Here is a 19,402-nt window from a genome sequence, read left to right as displayed (position 1 = left end):
GCCACATATGACATCACCGGAATTGAAACTTGGCACGAGATAACGTGAAACGCGCAAGACTTTAAATGGTTCTATTCTCGTCTGCCTGCCTGCCATCCATAACCTCGTTCTACCACCATCTATTATTACAAGCGCCTGTCTGAACATACATTTCAACCCTCTCCATATTGCAACCGAACCAAGGCTTTCAATAAACAATAATCAAGATGTCGGACGGCGCGGCACCCGCACTACTCATCATCCTCATAACCATCCTGCGTAAGTGGCTCCAAGAAACCCTCACAGCGACAACCACGACCGCCACCAGCTGGGCGGCCGGTGCCTCACAGCTGCGCACAAGCACTTATGAACTCCCCACCACCTACCTGCCCAGTCTTTAGAGAGGAATAGAGACAAAACAACCATCGAAACTCGAAAGAAAAAAAGAACGTTCTGCTAATCACTTCTGCTTTACCCCTCACAGTTCCCCCGGTCGGTGTCTTCCTCGTGGCCGGTTGCGGCGCAGACCTATTCGTCAACATCGCGTTGACGCTGCTCGGATATATCCCGGGCCACATCCACGCCTTCTACGTCGAATATGTCTACTTTGACCGCCGCGATCGCGCCAGACATGGCCAACTGACCGGCGAGGCTGCGCCGGGCGTGTACTCTGATCGCGTGCAGAGTGGTGGGCATCAAGGATACGGCACTCTATAGGTCAAGACCATATGCATTGTTGCGGGGCATAAGGGTATGACGGTTTTCCGATGTCCTTGGTCCAGCCGTAAAGGACTGGAGAAGGGTCGTGTCATGAGGGAGTTTAAGGAGCAGTGAATGGCGGGCAAGCCAGGCGATGTCTATTCAGTTGAGCTCAGGGCGATTGCTCGGAATGAGCCCTTGGAATCGGATGAGCTCCGAAGGCGCGTGATGGAACCTTGAAGCGTGGGGAGTGTTCTATGGTCAACGCTCAACGGAAGTCTATACAAATCAGTGACAATATCAACTCTCAAACGCAAAGGACCAAAATCCACCGCATACTCAGGAATATTTATTCTCAGCGCACATGACTTCTTTCTTGCTTTTTATCTTTATCCAAGTGTAAACAAACCAAAAACGCAAAATAGAAGAGCAGCACAAGAAGTATATGAACAGTCTGTAGAGTAAACTCAAGCGTCGGATTCATAAAAGCTGTAAAACCAAGTCAGCAGTGAACGACATCGGGCGACACAGAATAACTTGAGTGTCACATGTGGACCGACGGAGCGGAATGCTGAGATGAGATGAGCACGGCGTACTTGTAGCTAAGCAGAGGCTCCCCAGGGAGGGAGGACGAGGCTTAGATCTAAGATAAGCAAAGCAATCACAAGGCAGTCCGCCCACGGCCCCTTTTTCGCGTCAGAGCAAGCCTGGAGTTCCGGGTACACATGTGAGCGTACGAGGGACCTAGGTAAGCGGAGTGGAGTACAAGGGATTGTGCTTACCCGTAGCACCTATGTTAGGTACCTAGGTACCTACCTAGTAGGTAACTGCCTTGGTAGGTAAAGAAATTCCCAGTCAGAGAACCCGTTGCCTTGTACCGTGACTTCGTACAGAGTTTTCTCAACATGGCCACGACAAGGCTCCACCAAGGACCGTCAAGCCCAGGTTTCAGGTTGATCGACATTCAACCAGCCAAAAGACTTCGTCCAAGCTTCCGCCCCCTTTAGGCGAGCACTTTAATGCTGGCACACCCTGGTGAGTGAATGCACAGTGTGTCTTTGTATCACCGCTAGAACCTTTCGTGTTGTACCTGCAAAGTCTAACACCAGAGGAAAGTGGCATTGTTGTTCAAGTCGTTGGCCTAAGTGCCTCGAAGTTCGAATCATTGACCTCCGACCCCGAGTCTAGTTACTCCTTAGTTTCACGTCCATTCTTCTCTCTTGTTCAATTTCATTCATCTCTGTGATTGTTCTTCGGTTCTTTCTCGTGGCGCGTTTTCCTCATGGCATGGATGTCGAATTTATGCCCTGATGTCTCACACCCAAGAGCCAGTCGAACTCATAAGTCCATACAGTTCTGCGTATCATACAACCCCATACAAATATGAGGGACTCTCGCACAAAAGTCGACCGTCTTTCACGTCACTAGGCTCACTTAACCGAAAGCGGGCTTCCACCGCTTACAATCCTATTCATGGGGCAGACGAGCCTGATCACATTCGCTTTTCGCAACACATTCCACAAAACATCCAACAATTCGCCGAGGATCGACTACAACCTACCAAAAAGGACTTATCGCCAGGACGCATTGGTAAATTCGGTGCGGACTTACTTATTGAAATATTACTCTGTTCTTTTACTGTACTTGTGACGGTACCTTTTCTATGGCTTGCTGTGGCCATGGCCAAATACCACCATGTGCAGGTGACCGACTCGAGGTCGAATTTCATAAAGCAGGCCACAGCGACCGCCTCCACGCTATTCACCATTCTGTTTGCCGCTGTACTAGGCTCGACTTTGAAGCGATTGGCAACATGGCGGCTGCAGAATGGAATTCGCCTCGGTCATCTAGAGCAGATCATGCAGAGCCGAACCGTCTTTGCTGCTCTAACAACCATGGTCGCCTTTCGCGCAGTCAACATCACGGCATTTGTCCTTTTCTTTACATGGGCATTTTCTCCCCTTGGATCTCAGGCGTCTTTGCGACTTATCGGTACAGGAACTCTTTACACGACAAACTCGTCCTTGGTTAGCCATGTTGACACGACGACAAATAACATTTTCGACTCTGTCTCAGGTGTTTCGTCCTTGATGACAGCACTGAAACCCAGTTACGTCAGTTCGGTACTTGGACCTTCAAGTCTCAAGGCCGGCTCCATGGATTTGTATGGAAATCCCAAGATTCCTTGGCTCCGAACCGATGTTGAGAAGGATGCAAACGGGTGGCAGGATCTTTCAAATGCCAACCTTACTGAGGGCTCCTACTCTTCGCTCGTTGGACTTCCCATTATCTCGTTAGCGAACCGCAATTCTAGCTTCGTGGTTGAGACCACATACATGAAATTGGACTGCGAGAAACCAAAGAACGAGACGCTGATCGAAATAGGGTTGAACATGACAGAGATCGCAAACGGTACCTTCTTCGGTCCCAACACTACAGCCTCCGCCGATGATACCGGAATTCCTCCATCTTGGCAAGTCGCTATGGACCAGTTTGTGAGCAACAACTATTTTTATGGTTACCCGGAACAACTGGTCAACAGCTCGGATGCCAACATCCCACAAGGCACATTGCTATGGCAGACTCCACATGGACCGTGGCAAGCTCGGTGTAAGATCAACCAGATTTACATTGAGTCAAATGTGAGCTGCTCTTCTGTAGAGGACGCACAAATTCCAAAGTGCGCTGTGCTGGCGCAGCGCGAGTCTCCCAAGAAACACGCACCCTCAACTGTTACCACTTTTAGCTTTGCCTCAACCTTTAGTTCGATGGCTCAACGATGGATCCTGGCGACCGATCCGTTGACAAGCTCAGGTTACTCCTCCCTCAGTGAATACTATCTGCAGAACACGACCGCACCGTTCATTTTAAGTGGCAATGGTAGAGATTATGCCGATTATTCCAACGTCACCGCTGAAGAATTTTCGCAACGGCTCGGCCAACTGGCCAACAGCTGGGTTCTTGGGAGCCAGGTGTCGGCAGACACGATGCAATATCTGTTGAATTATCAGAATCTCACGGCCTTTTATGTGGAAGGACATCCGGTTTATATCTGTTCGTGGGCGTGGCTGACCGTCTACTGCGTTGGAATAGCAGTCATGTTCACCGCCGCCCTGGTCAGCATTTACTGCGCGTTCAACACCACGATACCGGACATCCTGAGCTATTGCTCCACATTCACAAGAGACTCGAGATTTTTCGACACTGCCAAGGGAGGAAGTACCCTTGACGGGTTGGTGAGAGCCAAGATCTTGAAAGATGTGGAGGTTAGGCTGGGTGAAGTAGCCGATGAATCGGACCATAGTCTCTCAGGCAGAGATGGGTTCCAAAATGCGGTGCATGAAGGCCAAGGCACCAGGTATCTGGCGATTGCACCACCCGAATATTTACGACCACCAAAACGTGGTGTAATTTACGCTTGATCTCATGTCAACATACTTACGACTATACAATTAATAATTAGATGATTGTCACACTACGCATTAATTTTTTTAAACGTTGTCTTAATCGGTATACGGACCTCAGTTGTCGGATGGTCACTCCAGCCGAGAATACTGGGGTGTGCAAGTTCGGTAAAATGATCCGCACATCTATGGTTCTCACATCCGGAACCTGTCATGATCAGAAGATGATGAACAGCCTCATTATGATTCGCGGACTTCTCGAAATCCTTTTCCGCCTTCCCCTATCGATTGTCAATTAGAGAATGCTTGCTCCACCAAAGATGGAGGTGACTTCTTCTTTGAGAAGATCGCTGCATGGATGATGCTTTGTGTTGTTGACCGTGTATGGTATCAAGAATGCGGAGTGTACTCGTTCAGTCTCCTTCATCTACCACTGGACGGCAGTTGTTCCTGACGGGGAACAACATTACCATTGAGTCATGGCGGAATCAACGACCCGCACATAGACAGGCATGAAGCTCTTTTCCGGACTTGCTCAGAATGCTTCTTAAGAAGCTGTTGTGGTCTCTCGAAGGACAATTTGCACTGGAATTAGCTTTGATCGTTTATTGCAATCCCTCGACATTCAGAACTATTTCGCTAGATATAGTGAACCCAGCCGCAAGTGGATCCCATGAGCAACATCATGTCACACCCCATTCAAGCTATTCAAGAGGTCGCGGGCGCCGCCGGGGCTGACCCACGGCCTATGCAGAGAGCGACTGTTTTCCAGGGACTTAATGATGGCCCTGCTTCCCTAGCGGCAAAGATCACTGGTGTGTCATCTGCCAACAGACAACAAGATGATGCTCCTTATCACACCAACAACGACGGGATCCCATGGCCGGCCCCAGACCACAGCAAAACCATTGGCGGGATTCCCGTTGTGAGCGACATTTTCCTCATGCAGAAGCAGCAAGCCTTCAATCGCCACAAGTTGCTTGAAAGAATGGTCCATCCTTGTAAGTTCCACCAGTCCTCGAAAGCTTTCCAGTATTGAGCGTCATCAGGTGGAAGCGGTGCCTTTGGATACTTCGAGACAACTAAGGATGTTTCTCATTTGACCAAGGTAAGAAAAGCTCAAGCAACGAGCGAATGTCGACGTCCAAGATCATTTATAACGTCTGGAACAGGCGCATTTTCTCCGAAGCTCGGGTGTCAAGACACCTATTTTCCTCCGATACTCAACCGTCACCCTCGGACGAGAATTCCCGGATACGGCCAGAAACCCTCGAGGCTTTGCTATCAAGTTCTACACCGGCGAGGGAAACTACGACATCGTCGGTCTCAATTTCGTGAGTTCAAGAATCCCCTCTTTACCCACAGCTAAGTAGCATTGGTGTCGACCGATGGCTAACGAATAATCAGCCGGTCTTCTTCTGTCGTGATCCAATTCAGGGACCCGATGTCATACGCAGCCAAGGACGAAGACCAGATAACTTTCTCCTCGACTACAATGCGACCTTCGATTTGTTGGCCCATACTCCCGAGGCGTAAGTTTAGCATACGCCCCTGCATGGGTTCCGATACTGATGATCCTCATAGTAACCACGCTGGAATGATGTTCTTCAGTGACCATGGAACACCAGATGGCTGGCACTCCAATCATGGATATGGGTGCCATACCTTCAAATGGTAAGCGAAGACCTTGTCATCTTCAAATCACTCCTCCCCCAAGTCTGACTTGTCTCGTCGCAGGGTCAACAAAGAGGGCAAGTTCGTCTACATCAAGTACCATTTCCTGGCAGACAAGGGTCAGAAGCAGCTCACTCGTCAACAAGCCGTCGAGCTGGGTGGCATCAACCCGGACTATTCTAAGCAACAACTTTGGGAAGGTGTCGAGCGAGGTGACCCGATCACGTACACTGCGTGTGTGCAAGTCATGGAGCCTGAAGAGGCGGATCCATTGAAGTTGGGATTCGATCCTTTCGATGTGACTAAGGTCTGGCCCAGAGATCAGTTCCCGGTAGGTTGTCCCTTTCGCCTGATAGCTTCCGGAACTGTTACTGATATGCCATGCTCAACAGATGCAAGAATTCGGCAAACTTCATCTCAACAAGAACCCAGAGAACTACCACCGTGACGTCGACCAGGCCGCCTTCTCTCCAGGCTCCATGGTGCCCGGCATCGAGGACAGTCCGGACACTCTCCTCCAGTTCAGAATGTTCTTCTATCGCGACGCCCAGTACCACCGCCTCGGCACCACCAACTACCATCAAATCCCAGGTAAATAAGCTCCAAAGTCACACCGTCAAACCACGTGAAAACTAATTAACCCCAACCACACAGTAAACTGCCCATTCATGGCGTCATCAATGTCCAGCCTCAACTTCGACGGCACGGTGCGCATCGACGCCAACCACGGGGGCAACCCAGACTACGCGCCGAATTCGTACACGCCGATGAGCAAGTTCCGCCCGGACACGGCCAACGCACCATACCGGGTCGCGGACCCGATCGTGTCGCGCAAATCGCACTTCTTCCACGAGGGCAAGGACTCGGAGTACGACCAGCCGCGCGTGCTGTACGAGCGCGTCATGACCCAGTCCCAGCGCGACCACCTGCACAGCAACACCGCCGTTATGCTGGGCCACGTCAGCGACCCCAAGATCCAGGTCTTGTATCTGGCGCAGCAGTTCAAGATCAAGCCGAGCTATGCACGCGCCATCTATGATCTGTTGGCCGAGCAGAAGTTTGACTTCGGTGAGGTCGAGAAGGCAAGTGAGGGTGCTGAGAAGAGGACTCATACTCCCATGTTCATGTTTGGTAATGACCAGGAGCGCATGGTTGGCTTGCCGGCACCAGGGGTTTATAACATGTAAGGCGAGGAGGGATATGTATTGTACTAAGGGCTATTCGCCTCATTGTTACAAAGGTTTCACCGGCCAAAGCTACCCACGAGCCATGGTCTTCTTAATACCACGTACCTAGTCCGGCTGATGGTGGTTATATGGGGAGAAGCATTTCAATACCATCCGTTCAAGTACTGCCAGTCAACTCAAATGATCAAATCCTTCCACTACAAGATTACCGAATTCGATGTTAGATAATGTTAACATGGAATAACAGCCTGATTCCGAACAAACCCCTGTTCAATCAGTCCCATTGAAATCCATACCGAAACTCGCATTCGGCAAAGTCATACCAGAGTCGGCGAGCCACGCATCCCACTGTGACCAGTTGACTCCTTGTCCGGCATTATTTGGATCCTGATAGTCTTGATCTGGAGCAAATATGTAGTCCATACTCATCATCATCATCGTAGGATCGTCGAAGTGGGTTGGCATTCTGTCCTCGTGACCACCGCCGTACCAGAAGGTGTCACTGTCATTAGCCATCTCGTTCACCTGCTCTAATTGGTAGTTTGGCTGTAGTGATGGATGCTGTTGAGTCACGGGTGGTTGAGCGTGGGATGTGTCGTTGGCGTTCACGGTCGGAATTGCGTTTTCCAGATTCGGAGGTTCATGCACGACGTTCGGACCTGGATTGCTTCTTTTCCTATCGTTTGATCCCCGCTTACTTTTCGCTGCCTCTCGGTGATGGCGAAGTTCCATGATAAAATGTGGTGCAGCAGGTGGGTTACCACCATCCTTGGCAAGGGCGGCCTCCCGAGCAATGAAAGCCTTCAGACAAAGGTTGCCAACTGCAACATATATTGGCCTCTTAATGTTCGAGATCCAGGTTGGATTATTCTCATAAGTGGCTTCTACAAGTTGCCACGCGTGATCTGCACCCTTCATTGTAGGCTTCGCACGCAGCGTGTCGAGTACATGAATGAAAGCATGCCATTGTGTGTAGTAAGATGCGTACCACGAAAACCCCTTCAGTCGCCGGTCCGATTGCATCATATCGTGAATATTGAGAAGTTTGATGCTCAAATCCCACACATAATCTTGCTCTGATTGCGGTATCGCTTCAAGCGTGACCCACCGCCGAGGATGATGGGAAACGAAATGTCCAACATGGATCGCCGACCGAGCAAAGAGTAACGTCATCAGCTGCAACGGCTGTGAAGGATCACAATATCGAAGGTATTTCAAATCGAATATCTCTTTGAGGCTCTGGACGGCGGCATCTTTTTCCTCAGCGTCTCTTGCAGGTATGTAGTCGTTCCACAAGCCAATATTGCCATTGTTAACCATAAACTTTTGAGCATGGGCAGCGGCGAAATTCCCGAGCTCAGAACGCAGAACGCAGAAGACCATATCCGTCGGTTCGTTGGAATCTACCAACGGAATCGTCATCCCAGGATGGAACTCGTCGTCGTTCATATTGGTTAGTGTCTTTGGCGGGTTGATTCCTGCTGACATTCCCTGAAATTTCTTGACACCAGCAAGCTCAGCCGTTCGGAAATCGTGCATCTTAACTTGCCACCATATCCGTCGTCGAATTTCTGTCTCGAATGGCGGTAGCCCAAGTGATGTTCCATCGCACTGCAGACCCATCCCTTCAGCAATCCTGATAGCGACCCCGGTCAGTACCCATATCAACCGCGGCTCATATATTTCCCGCACTGCCATGAGGTAGAGTACCAGAGCTTGTAAGACAACGATATTGCTGGTATTCATGAATCGAACTCGTGACAAGGCTGTTCTTGTGGCAGAGCTATAGACCCCCAGGAGTGATTTGCGAGACTGACCAAGCTGTCTTCGACAATCGGTGTCCTTCAGTGACATAACAGCCGCGGTGTAGATCGCGAAGAGGAGTGCCTCAAAAGCCTTTGGTACACTGTTGACGTCTCTAGAGGCTTTGATGATAGCAGGTTCTATCGTGTGGACATGGACAACCTTTGTGAGGGGATCAACATTATCAACAAAAATCTGCCACAGTTGGACTAGGCGTTCAGGATCTGGATGTGGCAACGGATTACTTAGATTTGTCGGTACTGTCCCTAGCACAAATGCGCAGTCGTCTTCTGAGTCTTCCTCATAGTCTTCCTCAGAAGTAGACTTTTCTTCACGAGCTTGGTCGAAATCGTGGATCTAGTGTTATACCGGTTAGCATCGAAGAGTAACGCCTTTCATAAGGGGTGACGTTAGCATACCTCCTCCACAACGCGTGACCATAAGCTACTGCTAAAGTGTCAGCAGAGAACCATGCCGATGACCCAATGCACGCTTACTTATCAACAAATCTGAATTGTCCCGTGTCCGCCTTCCGTACAAGTTGTGTTGTAGTCATAGACCTTAAATTTTCAGTGCCAACTGATGCAGGTGTCAGAGGCTGGGCATCTCCAGTTGTAGTGGAAGGTACCACCGAAGTGGATTTTTGATAATCAGGACCAAGGATGTCCTGAAGCGCTTCTGACTGGCTGATACCTTGCCTTCTAAGTGCGGCTTCGAGAAGCATGAGGCGTTCTTGCGGATCATGCTCCCTGTATCTGGCTTTCCTGGGACGTCTAGCTTCGGGGGAGATACACGCGACTTTGCGCTTGATGCAATTACTGCACGGGCGTTGGCGATCGCATTTGACTTTCCGACCCGAGCAACCGACACAGGACCTCACTGGCGTGCCCCCGGAAGATAATGGCACCTTATCCATGATGTGATATATTCCCGAGTACACATGCGACGTCGGCTAAATCATGCGCGAAAAACCACGGAAAATGGCGAAGGTCGGACTGAAAACAAATTCGGCGGGCTTTGGCCATCTTTACCAATGTTCCGCCTGAGGACAGCACCAACCTCGAGTCCGAGTCGATGACATATGCACATTTCAGCCTGTGTGAGTGCCTAATCTTGGGGTTTCATTGAGGATGTTGAAGTTGACGTCGTCGGAAGTTTAAGAACCGTTGTCGGGTTCCGAAATTAGAGACGTTTCGCATCACGAGGCCCCCTTGATTAAATAGTCTCAGTGCCCATCATCGACCGACATTGAGTGGCTCAGAGCATCCATCGCTAACCCATTGAAGGTGATCTTCAACAGCAGCGGAGAAATGAGCTCTGGGTGCAAAATGCGACTATTGGAAAAGCGCGAGTCTTTGATCATTTTTCCAGCTCGAGATTTCGGAGTGGGCCAGGCTTCATCATCTCCTTCATCAGTTACTTGATTATCCCTATCTCTATTGGCGGATGTCACAAGCAATCATCACACAACTCAGAATGGAGAGATTTCGCACAGAGGCCATAGTCCAGGAAAGCGTGGAACAATGTTTGCACTGGAATATAAAACCTGGAGATCGCTATTCCATCGATGGCACGATGCTGCTACTACAGCCTGTAGAGAACAACTCAGGCTACCTCAGATCTTGATCATTCGAGACCATGTCACAGGCTCGCCCCAGTCAAGAACATGGTGACAACCCCGAAACCCAACCAGGAGCCCCTCACCTAGAAAGTCAACTCGATAACGAAAAGACCGATGACAACAATGAGCTCCCAGACACAACGGCGGCGTATCCCCCAACACGCAGGACCATTGCCATCATGATTCCACTTTTCCTAACCTCTTTCCTCATTGCTTTGGACCGCCTCATCATTGGAGTCGCTGTGCCCAGCATCACCGACCAATTTCATTCTTTGGGGGACGTCGGCTGGTACGGTTCAGCTTACCTCTTGACTTCATGCTCATTCATGATGGTCGGTGGCAAGTTATACACGCTATTCAATCCAAAATGGGTATATCTTGCATCCCTTATCGTCTTTGAACTCGGTTCAGCAGTATGCGGCGGAGCCCCAAATTCGAAATCATTAATCGTCGGTCGTGCAATTGCAGGTTTGGGCCAGGCTTGTCTTTTGCAGGGTGCCATCATCATAATCGTTTACGTTGTTCCACTGCATAAGCGGCCTCAGCTCATGGGACTGATTGGCATGGTCTTTGGGATCGCCTGCGCAATTGGACCACTGGTTGGAGGGGCCTTCACTTCTGGTCCGGGGTGGCGGTGGTGCTTTTGGATTAATCTTCCTTGCGGCGGAATCGTCTTTGCTCTGTTGATCCTCTTTCTGCAGATACCATCAAAGATGCTTGAGCGGAAGCCAGAAACGTACAGAGAGAAAGTAAAGCGAATCGATCTTCTGGGAGCGACGTTCTTGCCCTCTTCTGTGGTCTGCTTACTTCTGGCACTTCAGTGGGGAGGCTTGGAGTATAGCTGGTCGAATTTCCGTGTCGTTATTCCCCTGGTCTTCTCTGGACTCCTGTTCATCATGTTCACCATCGTCCAGAAGTGGAGAGGAGATGCAGCTCTGCTTCCTAGCCATATTTTCCGGAACCGTACCGTTCTTGCTGGGGCTTGGTTCTCCTTCTTCAGTGGTGCAACTCTGCAAACGTTGCTGTTTTATTTGCCAATCTGGTTCCAAGCCATCAAAGGATCCTCCCCGATCAGATCCGGAATTCTAATCTTGCCAATGGTGATTGGGATAGTCGTTTCGTCACTTTCCACTGGGATCCTGACGAAAAAACTCGGATACTATACTCAATGGTTGATACTGTCATCGGTGTTGACTCCGATCGGTGCGGGCTTGATCTCAACAATCACACCCTCCACCCCGGGAGGTACACTGATTGGATACCAGGCTCTCGCGGGTCTGGGAATCGGTTTTGGAGCACAGCAGCCCTCGGTCGCAGCCCAGACCGCGCTTCCGCGCAAGGACGTCGCTATCGGCGCATCACTGATGATGTTCTGCCAAGTCCTCGGGGGCGCGGTCTTCATCTGTGTCGGCAACAACATCTTCCAGTCGGCGCTCGTGAGCAACTTGGCAAGTGTAGCTGGCATCGATCTCATTTCCGTGGCAAAGGTGGGCGCCACGGATCTGAGGGATATGGTACCGGCCGAGCTACTGCCGAACGTTCTCGTCGCATACAATGCTGCGTTGCGAGATTTGTTTTACCTCGTGACCGGTCTGGCGTGTGTAATGATCTTCGGCGCGTTGGCTGTGGAATGGAAGAGCGTCAAGGATAAAAGTAAGCGCCAGACACAGAAGAAAGACCCGCAAGCTCTCGCTGATGCAGATGGCACCGAGGCAGCGGGCGAGAAGGCGTGAGTGAGGTGAAATACTATGCGGAGACGAAGATTTCGGTAGCATTGAGCCATTTTGTGGAGTTCGAACTGGGAGGTTGCTTGTTGCGTGAGATCATGTATAGAACCGCGGTACTCCACTCTATCCCATACTTTGCACTGTCGCCTGTATACTAGGGTCATTAGCTACGATGTAGATGCCAAAAAAAGTTGCTTCGAGACAGTAGATTGCCTCGCTCTCGCGGCAAAGAAAACCAAGAATGGGGAAAGAAAACTATCAGGTAAAACTTCTTTTGATTCTAAGAATATTTATACTGACGCTATGTGATTGCGAAGTTATACTCTGAAAGTTCTTCTGCTTCGTCATCTGCAGCAAAAGGCGCGGAGACGTGCCATCAACGAGTGTCAATTGACTGAGTGTCGGCTTTCAGCTCGGCTCTGGTTAACGTAGCTGAAGTAAGCAAACGAGTAGAAGTGGATTCTAATCCTTGATCGTGGGGTTCAGCTCATCATTTCAAGGTGTTGATTTAATGTCTGGTCGAAGCTCGGTGACCGCGTTAGAAAGTCCAGTTCTCGTCAACAGATTGGATTGCCCACTCGAACTTCTCACGCAGAGTCTTGGAGAAGAATCGCTCGAGTGGTACGTTGAACTTCTTGGAAAAGACCACTGTGAGGCGGGGATCAATGTAGTTCTGGAAGATACCATATTAGTAATGTTTCAAGCATTGAAATGTTTGTTGATCGGACTCACGATTTTGGAAGTGCCCAGGGCCACCTCTTTATTGTTCTCCTTGTCTTCAGCTTGCAGAGACATGGTAGCAATTCGGGCATCAAACTTCTTCACATTTTCATCCAGCTTCTCAATCGATGGAGATTTGCCCTCCGCTTCGATCTTCTTCGTCTTGTTCTCCTTCTTGAACTTCTTTTCAAGATCTTTGGCAGCATCAAGACGTTCTTCGAGTTCCTTGTGCTTCATCTCCTTCTCACCTTCTGCTTTGAGTTTCTCGTTCTCCTTCTCAAATTTCTTGGTAATCTTCGTTCTCTGTTCTTCGACCAAATAGGCTTGATGCTCCAGGATCCAAGCTTCATCAATGTCGTCTGGAAGTTGAAAATATTCTGCTCCCTTCTTCTTCTTGATTTTGGGATCAACATCAATCATCATCTGTTTGACACGCCATTGCTGATATTTGAGGCCCTTCAATCTGTCTCCGAGTTTCTCCATTTGATTTGCATGTCCCGCCGCTACTGTGCGTTTGTGGTTGCAGAGAATGGCAACCTTTCGATTGGCGTCATTGTAGTCCTTGATCTTCTCGGCAATTGTTCCTTCAGATTTCATCTCGGTCAAAAGCCGGGACATGGTGAAGGAGGCATTATAAGTACGGAAGACTTTAGCAGTGAGGCCAGGCATGTAGTTCTTCAGGTGATTGTTCAGCTGGGTAGTAGTTAGTCGATCAAAGATGTCGTCACCTTCGCTCTTTGGGGCCTTCTTGAATATCTTGAGATTCTTGAAGACTTGTGGATCGACTTCAAACTCTTCGTGAAATCGAATACTGTCTTTACCCAAAAAGTCGAAAATGACAGTAGCTGGTGCTCGTAACGTGATATGCTCGAATTTCAACGAACAACATCCCACGGTATCGGCCTCATCTTCCCCTTTCTCATTACCAGCACGAAGAGCGAATTGATCAATCAGATACATAGCTGTAGCCTTTTGTCGATCGGCCATCAACTCGGATTTGAGATCCTTCCTGTAGTCCTTTCGAATGCGGTCAATGTGTTTCTTGAGTTCGCGAGCTTTCTCAAATTTTTTGTAGTCGCTCTGGCCTTTGATGTCGGAATTGGCTGCAAGCATGACATATTTATAGTTGCCGTTGATGTTTTCTTGCCACATGACCAGCCAGGTTCCCGTCTTGTCGTGCTTGATCTCTTTCCACTTATGGCCTTCTGGTGGAGGTGGAACTGTGGCTTCCTTTCCAATATTGATCGTGATCTGTTCAGGCTGAACCCGGGTTTTGACACGGCCAGTCTTGGGATGGTCACCACGTCCACGAAACAATCCTGGAGGTTCAACACGAAAGTTGCCGACTTTCTGCTTCTTACCATCCCAGATGCAGTACATGTATTGAGCTTCTGCTTCGTCTTTTTCGGCCTTGAGCGCTTTCCTCTCGGCGGCTGGTAAAAGTTTTTTGGCAGCTCTTTGAGCGTCGTAGTGCTCAAAGATGGGTCGAAAGTCACATTTGGAGAACTCTTTGATCTGGACCTTTTCTCCATTTCGATCAGTCGCTCCACCAGTCTTCTTCAGGATATCTTTGAAATCATCGAAGAAGTTCTTCTGGAATGTGGGGTTCTCCACATTGTGGGTGGAATTGAGCATGCTGCCGAAGAAGCCTGCGACTTCTTCTGCATCTGGGTGGAGCTTGACAGGAACGCCATCGTACTTAAGTCGGACATTCTTGGGAAGAGGCTCATAAGGAGGAGGGAAGACAACACCATAGTGCTGGAGAGTTTCCCACTTGTTCGTGCCATCGCCTTTAGTTGGATCCTCCCACCATTTCACCTCTTCTTCTTCATCCTGATCGTCTGGATCGGCAGATTCCTCCTTTTTCGTAGCCTTTGGTTTCTTTGCAGGGGCTGAGGATGCGACTTTAGCCTTCTTGGAGGTTGCAGCAGGGGCTCGTTTCGCAAGAGGCTTATCATCATCGCTTGACTCGGACTTCTTGATCTTTTTTGGTGGTGGTGCGACCTTCTTCGACGGCTTGGTTGCCTCTTTCTTCTCATCCTTTCTGATTTGTTTGGCCTCGTTCTCAGCTGCCTTTTCAATCTTTTGTTTCTGTTTGACCAGTTTTTGGTTTAGTGGTACATCTGAATCAGATGTTTCGCCAATCTGTGCTGCACTAGCTCTAGGAGGTCTGCTGACTATCGTTCCATTTGGCTTTGCCTTGGAGACCAGAGGTGCATCATCAGAGTCCGAATCGATAGCTGTTGAAACTTTTCTTTTTTTGATCTGTTACGAACAAATGTAAGTAGGGAGTCTTGAACAGGACGATATTGGGGTCTGTTACCAATGGCTGGTCATCATCGCTGCTTTCAGCATCAGCATACGATGGTCTTGCAAGACTTTCGCGAACTTTGCGCTTTGCTGCTCCATTGGTGAGGCTGCCATTAACATCGGTCATTTTGGTGTCGTCCTTCTCCTCGACAATGCCATTAGCCATGGAGATGCCGGGTAGCACCGTACCATTGGTAGGAATTTGTCGATCCATGGTCGCGTCGAGTTTGGAAGGAATCTTGGCGGAGGACAACGGTGAGGGAGCTATGACAATGTGGAGTTAGATAAGTGAATCATCAAAAACATTAACAGCCGAGTTTATTTGTCTTTGGTGTGCGGGTAGGGATGTCTCAGCCATACCTGTAGGTTTGCCGTTGGGTCTCCTTGACCCAGCAAGAGGCATGTCATCGTCTGAAGACATGATGCGCGTACCACTCAGGGAAGTGAGTGCTCTGGCGCGAATGGGGAGCAGGTGTTTTGAAGGTGAAGTTCGTAGAAACGTCCAGACGGTAACGCGGCACGGAATGTTGGCGAATTCGTCGCAGGAGAGTGGGAGGTTGTGAAGGTTTTGTGGGTGAGGGTGAAGTAAAGGGTCGCGAGAAGAATGAGCAAGGGTGCAGACAAAGGAAAAAAGAAGAGATTCGGAAAGGGTGCTGTAAAGAATTAAGAGAAGGAGGAGGAAGAAGAAAGGCTTTTTGAAGGAGGAAGGCGAGGGTGAAGAGGGTCAAAGTTCAAGAGACTCTGAGCCTGAGTGCCTGGTGAGAGAGGCCCACCTCGGTGGCAGACTGCTAATGAGGTTCAAGTGCAGTCAGTCTGCGATTGAGTCCTGAGTTCCGATGGATCGGGCGGTCCCTTTGCTATGCTTGTACCGAACAGGACAATCAAGTAATGCAATTGTACGGCGAAACAGAGGGTGAAATGAGTTGCCGTGAAGCCCGGGTATCAACAATAGCGACCCTGAGCATGAATGAGGCACCTAACCAGCGCGAGTCGGTCTCTGTGCGTTACCCTTCCATTTGGGGTTCGAGGGGCGTTGGGACTAACCTCGAACGCGGTGCACACAGATTCTTAGCCGTTCTGTGCTTTGGCTTCCCACATTAGGCAAAGACACCCATTGTTCCCTCCGTTGAGATGATTACCGTGTGTTGATCGCTCTGTGCATATCTCAATTGATGTTTGAACAGCGCAGGAGATAAACATTGTCAAGAACTCGTTCCTACCCAGAGAGACCAACTCTCCTATAGCCACGTGATATAGAGTCACATGACAGTGAGTGAAGTTCTGGGCGGCCGTAGTCTATTCTAGGTCTAGCGTCTTTGCAGCTCCCTCCGGTCGGCAGCACCTCCAATCTGCATAGTTGCAACAAGAATCTTGAACCACCTTTCAGACTCTCCTCTCCAGCTTTCATCTCCTTCTAGTATTGCTCATTCACGGTCTCGTGGTCAGCAAGTCTACGTACAATGCTGTCCAGAGCTGTGAGACCCGCCTTTGCGGCTGGCAACTTGGCCGTTGTCAGGTAAGACTACTTCCGACCTCCCTGCAGAGAGCTCTTCTCCTGGCAATTATCTTTGAACTCGACATAACTGACTTCGTTGGATAGATCTGCCGTCCCTCAAGTCGCCGGATATGCCACTCTCCGTGAAATCGAGGGTACGAACCACCCGTCTCCTGGAATACAAGATCATCAAAACTAATTTGGATCAGGTCGCCTCAAGTCCATTCGCAACATCGAAAAAATCACAAAGACCATGAAAATCGTCGCCTCCACTAAGTTGACCCGTGCACAGCGAGCAATGACCGAATCGCGAGCATACGGCCAAACCTCCAACCAGGTCTTTGAGGAAGCCGAGACCAAGCCCTTGGAAGAGAAGAAAACCCTTTTGGTGGTTGCCAGCTCCGACAAAGGCCTTTGCGGTGGTATTCATTCCGGCATGTCTCGAGCTGCACGAAGGATGCTTGAGGCAGACCCCAACCTCGATCTTGCCATCGTCGGTGACAAATGCAAAGCTCAACTTGGTCGATCCAACGCCAAAAATGTCCAGCTGAGTTTCGTCGGTATTGGAAAGGATGTCCCTACATTTGCCGATGCGCAGGCTATTGCAGACCAACTGGTACTTTTGCCAGAAGACTATGCCAGCATCAAGATCCTATACAACAAGTTTATCAATGCTCAGAGCTATGAACCCACGGTGATTGAGGCCTTCTCCGAGGAAGCCATTACCCAATCGCCAAACTACGCTGCTTTCGAGATTGATGATGAAGTTCTAGCCAATCTTAGGGAATACTCTCTTGCCAACTCTCTTTACTGGGCACTTGCTGAAGGTCACGCTTGCGAACAATCTGCCAGGAGAAATGCTATGGATGTAAGTGACCGTTGATACTTGTGCATCTCGGGACTTTTGCTTAAATACTAACTTGTCAACACAGAACGCATCCAAGAACGCTGGTGACATGATCAGTCGTTTCACCATCCTGTACAACAGAACTCGACAAGCAGTCATTACCGGAGAATTGGTGGAAATTATTACTGGTGCTACCGCTTCCGAGGACATGTAAGCTGGAGTTGCTTCTTTTTAGTGTTGTTAGAAGAATGAAAGAAAAAGCCAAAGTTGTACATAAGACAACAACACAGTTCTATTTTACTTCCATCCAATGTCTTCTGGTCTAGCCACTTTTGAGGATTCAGCGCTATCGTGCAACGCCTTTGTGGTCATTATATCACACCATTTTAGCCCTCAACAATTGGTGGTGTTTGTCATCTTGCTTGCTGCTGACCTAGATTTGTGTGTTGGTGAGCATTCCGATAACGATCCCTACACTAGTATTTTATTCTAGTTGTCTAGTTTCTTTGGGCTCAAAGCAAGTTATGGTGTTATGCGTAAAGGATGAAGGTACATCAGTCCCCTGTCACAGCCTCATCTTCATTGCTACGCTCCTACAGAAAGTGCGCGAACCGATCTGAGTCACGAAAGAACAAAGCGCAAAAGAAATATTTATACAACCAAGAATGAAATCGTGGCCGACGTCTGGACAGTGGCCTCCGTTTTACACGTTAATGTTCTTTCTTACATCGAACGGAAATGAAAAAGGTACTGTTTGTTTAGCATCAAACCATGAGAGGCTCGGCGTGAATTACTCCTAAAACAGACCATAATGCAGCAGATATCTAAGAGAGAATTGCAAGTACACGCCAGAGAAAATCTGCAGCTTGTAGATCTATGTCTACGAACTCGCGGGAGCTTGCGGGAGCTCGCGGGAGCTCGCGGCCTCAGTCAATGGTGAGGTCCACGAGGCTGTCACTGCTATCGACCACTGTCATTTGGGAGACGAACATTAGCATTCACAAAGCAGTGCTGAACGCCACAGCAAGGCAGTCTGAAAGGTCTCTCCATTTCAACTAAACTTCAGTCCTTCATCCTGAATCCGCTGACACCGCTCTATCATCTCTCGCCCTCAAGCAGCCGAACCTGACGAATTGCATCAAACGGCAAGCGCTCAGACACGACTCCTCCACCCCACAAATACGACCAGTATCGCATGCATGCCACGCTTCTTTCCTCATCAATCAAAGGGCAGCCATGCTTCCACGTTACATTGGCTGGACCAAACTTACGATTCTCAAAGTTTTTACAACAATTACAATTCGATCTTTGCGCCGCAGACCATCAGTCCTAATAGCCAGATCCATGAAATCGACGATGAGGAGCATGGGCATACCTCGGAAAACAGCTTGAGTGGCATCAAGATATACGGCGTTGACGGAGGCTCTCTTGTGAACTTCAGGCTTCTCGATGATGAGATGATCGACAACTCCCCAGACTTTGTGGAAGGCGTGACATCAACGACACGAATGAAGAACCTTGCGACACTTGTATTCGTCTCCACCATCTTCTTGACGATATTACTCAACATCGACAGGACCTTGAACACCATGTTAATCGTCTTGTTGTTTGCCCCCTATCCTCCTCCACTACGCCACTTCCGATTCATCCTTCTGATACCATTGCTGGCTCATGATTCGGTTGAGATCAAAGCCAAGTCGGAGTTTGTGCTCATCTTCTCAACTATCAGCGCCTTGAGCCTCTTGGAGTGGAGCTCTGTCAGCAATGCCTCTAGTCACAGCATCAGTCATGAAGCCGTCGCTCCACTCCACCACTCAGGAAGTTCCGACATGCATGAAAATAGAAATAAGGTGATGCAGGACATGCCAGGACACATCTACGGTGCGTACTGAAAGCGAGGGGTTGCAAATACTCCCTTGCTTTTTACGCTGAGCTC

At 49.3% G+C, this 19,402-nt stretch overlaps 7 protein-coding genes across 7 annotated transcripts; 5 read left to right on the top strand and 2 right to left on the bottom strand.

The window, feature by feature from the left end:
* Nucleotides 1-206: 206 nt before the first annotated feature.
* On the top strand, nucleotides 207-696 carry LTR84_012165 (uncharacterized protein; the record flags this gene model as incomplete). Its single annotated transcript, XM_064855689.1, has 2 exons — nucleotides 207-318; nucleotides 464-696. 2 exons carry the CDS (start codon nucleotides 207-209, stop codon nucleotides 694-696), a joined length of 345 nt encoding a protein of 114 aa, XP_064708349.1.
* A 1,292-nt stretch (nucleotides 697-1,988) lies between these two features.
* LTR84_012164 (uncharacterized protein) lies at nucleotides 1,989-4,100 on the top strand (the record flags this gene model as incomplete). Its single annotated transcript, XM_064855688.1, has 1 exon — nucleotides 1,989-4,100. The coding sequence occupies one exon, from the start codon at nucleotides 1,989-1,991 to the stop codon at nucleotides 4,098-4,100; it is 2,112 nt and encodes a 703-aa protein (XP_064708348.1).
* A 667-nt stretch (nucleotides 4,101-4,767) lies between these two features.
* LTR84_012163 (uncharacterized protein) lies at nucleotides 4,768-6,943 on the top strand (the record flags this gene model as incomplete). The annotated part of the gene is made up of 8 exons (XM_064855687.1): nucleotides 4,768-5,083; nucleotides 5,132-5,190; nucleotides 5,255-5,416; nucleotides 5,490-5,614; nucleotides 5,667-5,756; nucleotides 5,820-6,087; nucleotides 6,149-6,347; nucleotides 6,411-6,943. 8 exons carry the CDS (start codon nucleotides 4,768-4,770, stop codon nucleotides 6,941-6,943), a joined length of 1,752 nt encoding a protein of 583 aa, XP_064708347.1.
* Nucleotides 6,944-7,213: 270 nt separating this feature from the next.
* On the bottom strand, nucleotides 7,214-9,470 carry LTR84_012162 (uncharacterized protein; the record flags this gene model as incomplete). The annotated part of the gene is made up of 3 exons (XM_064855686.1): nucleotides 7,214-9,103; nucleotides 9,166-9,193; nucleotides 9,244-9,470. 3 exons carry the CDS (start codon nucleotides 9,468-9,470, stop codon nucleotides 7,214-7,216), a joined length of 2,145 nt encoding a protein of 714 aa, XP_064708346.1.
* A 914-nt stretch (nucleotides 9,471-10,384) lies between these two features.
* LTR84_012161 (uncharacterized protein) lies at nucleotides 10,385-12,100 on the top strand (the record flags this gene model as incomplete). The annotated part of the gene is made up of 1 exon (XM_064855685.1): nucleotides 10,385-12,100. One exon carries the CDS (start codon nucleotides 10,385-10,387, stop codon nucleotides 12,098-12,100), a length of 1,716 nt encoding a protein of 571 aa, XP_064708345.1.
* Nucleotides 12,101-12,632: 532 nt separating this feature from the next.
* LTR84_012160 (uncharacterized protein) lies at nucleotides 12,633-15,545 on the bottom strand (the record flags this gene model as incomplete). The annotated part of the gene is made up of 4 exons (XM_064855684.1): nucleotides 12,633-12,767; nucleotides 12,827-15,079; nucleotides 15,138-15,388; nucleotides 15,485-15,545. The coding sequence occupies 4 exons, from the start codon at nucleotides 15,543-15,545 to the stop codon at nucleotides 12,633-12,635; spliced, it is 2,700 nt and encodes an 899-aa protein (XP_064708344.1).
* Nucleotides 15,546-16,584: 1,039 nt separating this feature from the next.
* LTR84_012159 (uncharacterized protein) lies at nucleotides 16,585-19,358 on the top strand (the record flags this gene model as incomplete). The annotated part of the gene is made up of 5 exons (XM_064855683.1): nucleotides 16,585-16,640; nucleotides 16,725-16,774; nucleotides 16,829-17,487; nucleotides 17,552-17,676; nucleotides 18,749-19,358. 5 exons carry the CDS (start codon nucleotides 16,585-16,587, stop codon nucleotides 19,356-19,358), a joined length of 1,500 nt encoding a protein of 499 aa, XP_064708343.1.
* Between the last annotated feature and the right edge of the window lie 44 nt (nucleotides 19,359-19,402).

The sequence above is a fragment of the Exophiala bonariae genome, assembly GCF_035927105.1.
Source record: "Exophiala bonariae strain CCFEE 5792 chromosome Unknown scaffold_7, whole genome shotgun sequence".
Taxonomy (NCBI): Eukaryota; Fungi; Ascomycota; class Eurotiomycetes; order Chaetothyriales; family Herpotrichiellaceae; genus Exophiala; species Exophiala bonariae.
This window is presented reverse-complemented; position numbering and strand designations above follow the sequence as displayed.